Below are 8,807 nucleotides of genomic sequence, written 5' to 3'. Positions count from 1 at the left end.
ATTATAAAACAGTGCTTTGCCTTAAACAAGGCAGAGCCTGTTGCTGCATGTTACATTAAACCCATCAGGTCAACTCATAACTCTCTTTAGCACCATTACAGGGCAGGAAAATACATTCATGACATGCAATGTACCTAGTGCAGAATCTGCATAATGGAGATAGTTCTGCTGTCAAGCAGCATGGACACTTTTCTGTAAAATCTCCTGAATTTAAAAGATTACAAATCCTAAACTGGAGTTGAGTTCCTAAAATTAGGTCAGTGATTTGGCCCTGCTCAGACCATGATGTGATCCACAGGTTTTGGATCATTTATTTAAATGATCCTTAAACAACCTTTTGTTCTCCATCTGCTAGAAGGTGTCAGTAAGAATCCATCTGTTTCATCATAAGCTTCCGGCTGTACTCATAGGCAAGGAACAGTGCCCCATTGGCCAGGAATGCACGGATCATAGTTGGCTTTAGTCCAGAATACAAAGCAAGCACACCTGGAAATGAAATCAGAGCCAGTTAGCAATTTATCTGCATCAGCCACTGTGCTTTTTACCTTTGCAGGATACTGAAGTAATGCTTCTGCTTACAGGGGCACACACACACACACACAGAGCTGAACTCACTGGTGTCGCTGCTAACCGCAGCGTTACTGAATATTGATATAGAAGGAGTATCTAGGGCTGTAACGAGTTTAGCCATTTAAGTGCTCATGTTAGAAGCTTATCTCAGGTATGGCAGTCTTCAGAAGGCTACCTTGGTCACCTGAGGATACAGTTCACAGCAGCTGTACCACAGCTGGCAAGGGAACAGAAAGAACAGCAGGACTTTGTTAGAGCTGTGCCCCAGGACAGACTCCCGCTCCAATAAGTGTCTTCCCTAGTGACAGGGCCAGGATTCATACCTGCTGCCATGTACATTCTTACACCATCTTCTGAAGTGCCTGGTGCAGACCCTTTCCAGACACAAGACACTGAGGGAGATGCCCCAAGCTGCTAGATAGGACTAATTTATCAAACAGCCCTCAGTCAGCCATATATTAACTTCTAGAGGTGAAGAAAAATTCTGTACTGAATTTAGGCGGTTCCTTCACTTTTCATGTATAGGTTTTGTCATGGGTAATGGAACTCAACCTTTATCTGATTTTAATGCATGCTGAGCTTCTATTAGCTTTAAGTGAATTGTCTCCTGCACCAAGAGGCATGGCAGATGCAGCAGGTCTCAATTTCTAGGTTCCAAGCTTTCCAGACTACCTGAAGCATCAATATTTCTGTACCTTAGAAACAGTTATCATCTGCCTCTAGCACATTATCAGTGGACTAGATTTCTAGGCAATTTTTGGTATTGCAGGGTATAGATTTCAATCTGCAGCCCTACAGATTCAGTTGATGTGCTGCATACTCACCTTCAGTTCTCACAACAGTTACAAATGTTCCCATAAAGCCTGCCTGTTTTCCAGCCATTGAAAGAACCTGAATTCTAGATTTGACACAGTCCACAGGATACACAGCAATCCACAGACAGCTGCCTCCAAAACCTCCGCTTAGTAGCAAAGGAATGGGACCTAAAGTTAAGAAATAAACTCTTATACACACTGCAAAAATATTCACCAACATAAGTATCACGTTATTTCATCTACAGAAGTCAAAGAGAACACAGAGGAACCTGCTTATGAAAAAAGAGCAGTTTCTGCTCCCCCCCAAACCTTGAAGTTAATTTTAAGCCACTTGTAAGTTGCAAGTCTAAGCAGAAGCTCAAAGGTTATAAGGAGTGTCTGTTTGTTTGTTGGTCATGCTAAAAAAGGATAACTTGGAATTCTGTTTTGAGTGTATTAACTAAATTAACTCCACTCCTTTCACACTTTTGATCACTTTCCAGTGTTAATTGTGAAATGGTTTAAAGTGACACCACATAGTGTCACTCATCACCTATACAGATATTTGTTTGGTACACTGGAGTTACGTTGTGATCAGTCATTTTTCATGATGCAACCTCATTTTGAGTTTCAGATCAGATGTTTTTAATCATTTTCCAACAACAGAGACCAGAATGCATGCAGCTGAAATCCTAACTCCCAGCAAGACAAAGTGTTACTGTTTGGTCTTTCAGTAAGAGACAAGCAATCTTTATTCTGACATCTCCTTGTTTTTTCACATCTAATTTTCTGTCTTAGTGTTCTCTTACTATCACTGTAATGACATCTGACAGTCAGCATACATTTCAGCATACATTTGAACACACTGTTGAAGAAAATACAGCTAAAGACTTCAAAATCACTCTTAGTGGCTGCTGAAATGAAATCGTTCAGGGTTGTGTTACACTGCAGGGTCAGATATTTAAGCAGTTTTGTAGCGAGATATTTAAGTAGCTACTGTTAGCTCACTATTTTTTATTTATAATACATTCTGCTCCTTTGGTAAGTGGTCACTTCAATAATTCATTACCATATATACACAAAATGCAGACTTCCATATCTGGCATGACCAGTTTCCTTCATTTTACATGTATTTTACAGCTGCTGTGCATCATTAGCATACCTTCGGGGAAGACATGCCCCCTGCTCCCTTATGTCCCACACGACAGCATGCAAAAATCCACCTGGAAAAGGGGGCACCATACCTAATTCATCTTTCGATCTCCCAGAGGCAAAGAACGTTCGGCTCAGTTCATATCCTCCAAAGAAAAAGAAATAGCCTGGGACTTCTCGCAGCAAAGTGCTTGACAGGCCACGGTAAAATCCAAGGGGACCATCCTTCTGAATAACACCCTTCACTACTGACCAAACTGTACTGGTAGAGAGGTTGATCCAGTTAGTGATGCTTAACAGCCAGATAACAAGAAGGACACAGAACAACAGGCAATGGCAGCAACAGTTAAGGGTTAGTCCCATTGTGCAGCCAACAGAATTCCAGTAAGTAGAGCCAGATCCTGCCAGGCATCCTTCACTAGCATCCAGCTTTACTAGTAGCTGAAAGATCTCCAGGCTGCAACCCTCCCAGCCATAACTCTTCTCTTGTTAACAGCACACTACAAATGTGACACTGAGCTAATACACAATTAAAAATAATAAACACACACGGAAGTGTTTTGGTGATACCAGGCAAGGTATAGACTTACTTGTGTCCCTGGATTATCTTTCCTGACAACTGCATTTCGTGCATGGCCTGCAGCCGGCACTTCACCAGCTCTGTTGGGCAGAGGACAAGGGTGGCAAAGGCAGAGGCGAAGGAGCCTGCAGCAGCATTTTGCAGATCACTGCAAGAGAGAAACTGCAGAAGGTATTTGGGCACTGACCATCAGTGCAGTGGAGCCACTGCACCAGCAATCAGCTTCCTGAACCTGTACTCTGCATACCAAGAAAAACTAACGGACAGCCTTCGGGGAAAGAGCCTTTTTTTGGAAAGAGGGCAGTTACTTGAACTAGGGAAATGAAAAACCAAGCTCATCCCACCTTCATATACAACGCAAATAGATCCTTTTGACACCTGAGAAGATGTATTGCAGCCTTTACCTTTTTTGCTATACTTGAGTGACTGCAGCAGAATAAGCACTACCAAATCTTCCCCTTCTTGGCTTTTAAAAAAGTGTCCATAGACTTGTTTTACTGGGCAACTTTTGGGTACTAGTTACTTCCTCAAAGACAACAGGAGCAATAACACCTCACATAGAAGTCAGTATTTTTGACTTCTTATATTCTGTTCACAATACTTACCAGTATTAATTCAGGTTTTCAGTGGAAGATGCTAGAAATCTGAAACCAAGGCACAGGGGACCACTATAATCTGTGTGTTAATGTGCTGCCATGAACATAACAATATGACTCTGAGATAGCAGAGACAAACATAAACGACACCACTGAACAGGAGAGCACTGTAATCTGCACTGACACAGTATTCCAAAACTGGGACTTACTTTGCAGTGGTATTGCAGATATTGCAAAGTCCAGGACTCAAGAGGCTGGTATTCCAGGATGGTACTACTGCTTTATGATGCACTTGAAACAGGCTCCTACAGATACTGAGCCACACAATAGCACAGAACAAGCAAACAGAGCTTCTCTCTTCTTTCAGAGCCTGGGGAGTTGGCACAGCAGAGACTGACCTCACTGCTGCACAGAATCTCCTTCCTACAAGGGAGATGTTAGCCCATTGCCCAACAGCTTCATACACCTACAGTATCAGAGCTTAAAACCACAACTTTTCACATTACAGAAGCATCATAGAACTAAAATTGTGACATGAAGCAAAGCTTGTGACATTCAGACATGACAGCAACAAGAACTGTCAGGGTGGAAGAAATCAGTAAGTGCCTGCAGAACAACAACTGAATAACACACAGTAAATATGAAATGGCAACACTGCACAACGCTCTCGCAGTGCACACAGCTTGGCGTAACAGGGATCTGAGATGCCGCCCACTAAAGCTCAAGAGAGCAAGGCAGAGTTAAAAATACAGCACGTGGCTGAGCTCTGTAGTCAGTAAGCTGTGAGCTAGAGCAAGGCAATAAGGTTACACATTGAAGAATTGGGATGTATGGCAGAGGTGCCTTCTAACTACACACTGAAGAGTGCACAAGATCCTTCCTCCTTCAGGAGAGGAAAAAAACAGACTATCAGACTTCAAAAGAATTCCAACATGTACATAAAGAATTAGATTTAGCCATATGTCAGATCTCTTCTATTTTTGTCTGTTGATGTTTAATTCTACATACAAAACTTCAAGTAGACCCACTGTTGAGGCTTTGGTCTTTAATACAGCAAGCCTCACTGCAGAAGCGATAAGCCTTGAATCCTGTTCAAGTTCCCTCACAACTCAAAATGCCTAATTCAGTATTTTTTATGGATGGGAGAGTTTTGATCACATAGCACAGGAACAAGAATCTTCTACTCTTACACTGCTGCTTCTTCTATAAAAGGCATTTATCTTGTTTTTCCAAAGAAAATAAGCTGCTGAAGATGACTAGTCACGTACTAAGAAAGTCACACTGAGGTGAAGGAGGATAATAGTTCTCTCAGTTTAGACTTTGGCACGGAACAAAATCAGTTTGGTGGGACTAAGTGAGCATTTAAAGACAAATGGAATTTGGCACTTCTCTTTTCATTTGTTTGTCTCAATTTAGACTTTAGCATACAAGGAGATCAGTTTGGTTGGACTAAATGGATGTTAAAAGACAAATGGAAGGTAGTATTTCTCTCTCAAATTGTTTTCCTTTTGACACAAGATCAGTGGCATGCATTCCTTTAACTGGAAAAAGTGGCATTTTGTACTGTACTTATAACTGTTTTGCAAGGCTTCACACACTGAGCAGGGTATCCCTAAAAACAGGCAGCCTAGGCAAGCTTATTTCCAAGCCTTTTAAAGGTATGTCTGAAAAGGAAACTTAAAGCAAAACCACAACTCTTATAGCTGGTTTTGAGAAATTGTTATCATTACCAAATAATGAAGAAGTAAGAAGCAATTGCTTAGATATGGTTAAGAAAAATGGTCAGGTTCACCTCAGTTTGCAACCCAACGCATTTTCTTTTTCAGGCTAAGACAGTGTGACAGTTTTTAAACAGCAGAGGCAATTAAAGTAATTATAGTTCTTAACTTGTCATGTCTGGAGGATAGCCACCTCATCAAGGTTTCTTCCCTCCCCTGCAGCATGCTACAAAGGCTTCTCAACTCTTCCACAATGAGAACAGATGGACACGTCCTGGAAAGGCCACATGTACTCAGGATACCACTGCAGACCATGTCAATACAATTCTATCATACGTGCACCTTATAAGATACCCCCATAATGATCCAGGTTAATTGTTCAAGGGAGCAGCAACAACGGAGAAAGCTTTCAAGTAAACTTAGATCTTTCAGTGCTTTGTGCTACTACAGCCATGCAGTCACACTATTTGCACTTGAATCAACAATTAAACAGCCATCCTGGATCTGAAAAGGTACCAGTACCTGACCAAGGAAAGAAGGGTCAGATGTCAGAGGCACTTGCTGTTGCTACATATTCAAGTTACATTCCCATTCTGTATCCTACCCCAAAGATGTGGAGTAGCACAGCCATGTATACTGTTTGAAAGTTTCCTGTGCTACCTGCCCTACATACACCCTAAACATGCCCTCAGTCACTTGAAGAGATAATCCTAGGACCTCTGCAAGGCTGTGGTCTACCTCCCAGGAAGATCACAAAAGATGGTTAAGAAGCAAAGCATAAGCATGCTGTTGGTAGATCTACCTCCTACATTTGAGTGTAGGAAAATAAAAGGGGTCTGTAAGCTGATCTAAAAAAGCAATTAAAAAAAAAAAGGAGGAAACAATTCTGTCTCAGCTGAGAGGTCTTAACTGCCAGAAAACAGTGAAAGAGAATGCAAGGAGAGAGCAATTAATACAATTTGTTTCTTCATCACTGCATTTTCCTTCATAGCAGGCTTCAGCCTTAAGATACAGCACATCTTGACATGTGACAGGAGAACACCTCATGTAACGCCACTTTTAGATAGTTGTTGTGCACTTAGGTAGCTGCCCATGTCACGTCAGAGATCTCAAATGCAGAATCATGGCCCTCTGAGCTACTTCCATTTGAAGACAGATGAGACAGAGGCAGAACACACAGCCATTAATAAAAAGCTGAACGTGGTTCAGTCTTGCATTGCTCTTCGAATGGAGTTGGGACAGTACAAGAGGTCTTTTACACACTGTGGAGCATCACATGGATGGAGAAGGTGCAGCTACTCTCAGAGCTGCACAGAAGATGTACATTGAGAAATGCATTAACAGGGAGGCACACTGAGACTGCTGGACCACTGACAGCTCTAAACCGATGCACCTGGAGAAAGGCCATCCGAGCTAAAGATAGATGATGACCATTATGCCAGCACACAAACGCACAACTTGTTCACACCCTGAACACTCTGCAGTGTGCTGGTGTCCTGAGCTCAAACCCAGATGCATTAGAACTACAACAGTTTCAGAGAAAGGTAGTGAGGACAGCTAAAGGAACAGCTTCAGAGTGCTCACTGACTAGGAGGGCTGGGATCCTTCCATCTAGGAAAAGACTTGGGTGGGAAGGGCGGTCTGGAGCAATGGACAGAGGTCTACAAAATCCCATGTGGCATGGAGATGGTGGCTAAGGATCAATTGCATCTTCCAGCTACAGAATTAATACCTATCACCTGCAGAAATCCTGGCCAGAGTGTATTGTACACGCAAAGAACTTAAAAGAATTCAAGAGGAGACCGGACAAGCTCTTCAAAAGAGACCCAAAGTCACTGACTGATTACACCAGGATCAAGAAATCCTCTGAACTAAGAACACAGCCTGGCAGAGGACTCAGTAAGTATTAAACACTTTCTCTTCTTTCTCATTCCTTAGGCAACCACTTATTGCCAATACTGTAGACAACATACTGTGCAAAATTAAACCTTTGGTCTAATCACCATTACATTCAAGCTTTTGAAACGTAAATAAATAAATTTTAAAAGCAAGGCAATATTGGAAAAATGTCCTTTCTCCTTAGTATGTCTCCCTGTAAGAGGAACCATTACCTCCCCTGCAAAACCAGAACAAACTAGAGATCAAGGGAATACCAACTTTCAGGTGCTGAAACGCTCATTCCTTTTGGCAAGATGTTCCAGGTCTTGAATATTCCAGTTAACCGCTGATTAAATAAACCAGCCAGCTGCAGTGACAAGTAGATGGCTCTGTCATAGTTAGACACCATATCCTAGCACAAAGGTCTATGTTCCAAAAATTAGCATACTGCATACTGGCAGAAAGGGGCCTGGGACATCAGTTGCACCCTGACAATACAGTATTTGCAAGTAACAGTTGTATGATTTATTTATTTATTTATTTTAAAATAGGAAACAAATTTCTCTTACTAACCTGAGTTTTGTTTTCCTGTCTACTCCAACAATCCTTCTCACAATTTGTTGGCAAAATCCATAGCACATGAACAGCACGGAGTTCTCGGCGATGTTGGCTACAAGCGCTGGTGTGGTTCCCTTGTAGAAGCCCCGAAACCCCACTTGCTTATAAGTCTTCACAAAACAGTCAACGATTCCTTTGTACATGTCGGGGAACGTCTGCATCTTCACCTTTGCAGTGTCAAAGGGCTGGCCAGTCACCACACATGCTGTCCCACCTAAGCAAGCAGTGGAAGTTTAAGAGGGTGGCTGAGTTATCACAACTGAAACACATATACACAAACAGCACTACTAGGAAAATCAGAAAGATGAAAGAATTCTCTGCAGGAAAAGACAACTGCATTGATTTTAGCACAATGGCATCAATTGTTAGTGGTGAATTTAGTTACCTGAAGAAAAAAAACCCAAACAAACCAAACCACGCATAAGAGCAGTAACAGCTTGATCCTCATTAAACATTTCTTTACCTTACTAAAAGCAAGTACCTAAATGAATCAGTTCTTACACAAACGGGTACTGAATTAGAGGCATTGTTCTGCAATCAAGTCATTGGTGTTTTTCCTTTGCTCATCAATGCAGTGGGTTAGAAGCTACCTGAATTTATGTTCCAACAATAAGAAAAAGCAAAAATTTGTAATCAAGTGACACAAAGGTTCTCCCAGGACAAAAGGAACACTGCTGAGAGAGTGCTAAAACTGATGATGCATTATGAACTGATAACAAAAGACTCAAGCTCTTTACTTCAGAACTCCAGCTGATTCTTATTTACATTTATTCTCACGCACTGGAAGAAAGCATCCAGGATAAGTTAAAAAGGGCAAAAGGGCAGAGTTTCTCAATGTGTTATCTTTTCCAAACTGAACTGCAAGGTCAATACCCTGAAAACTTGTGAGATATTTCCATCA

At 41.7% G+C, this 8,807-nt stretch overlaps 1 protein-coding gene across 1 annotated transcript; it reads right to left on the bottom strand.

Annotated features, from left to right (window-relative positions):
- Positions 1-361: 361 nt before the first annotated feature.
- Positions 362-8,120, bottom strand: LOC104523894 (mitochondrial ornithine transporter 1; the record flags this gene model as incomplete). The annotated part of the gene is made up of 5 exons (XM_010166617.1): positions 362-486; positions 1,395-1,553; positions 2,609-2,778; positions 3,107-3,244; positions 7,862-8,120. Coding segments are annotated over 5 exons (851 nt in total), but the record flags the coding sequence as incomplete, so codon positions are not given.
- Between the last annotated feature and the right edge of the window lie 687 nt (positions 8,121-8,807).

Source organism: Antrostomus carolinensis, unplaced genomic scaffold (genome assembly GCF_000700745.2).
Source record: "Antrostomus carolinensis isolate BGI_N321 unplaced genomic scaffold, ASM70074v2 scaffold52714, whole genome shotgun sequence".
Taxonomy (NCBI): Eukaryota; Metazoa; Chordata; class Aves; order Caprimulgiformes; family Caprimulgidae; genus Antrostomus; species Antrostomus carolinensis.
Note: the sequence above shows the minus strand (reverse complement) of the source record. Positions and strands in the feature narration are given on the sequence as shown.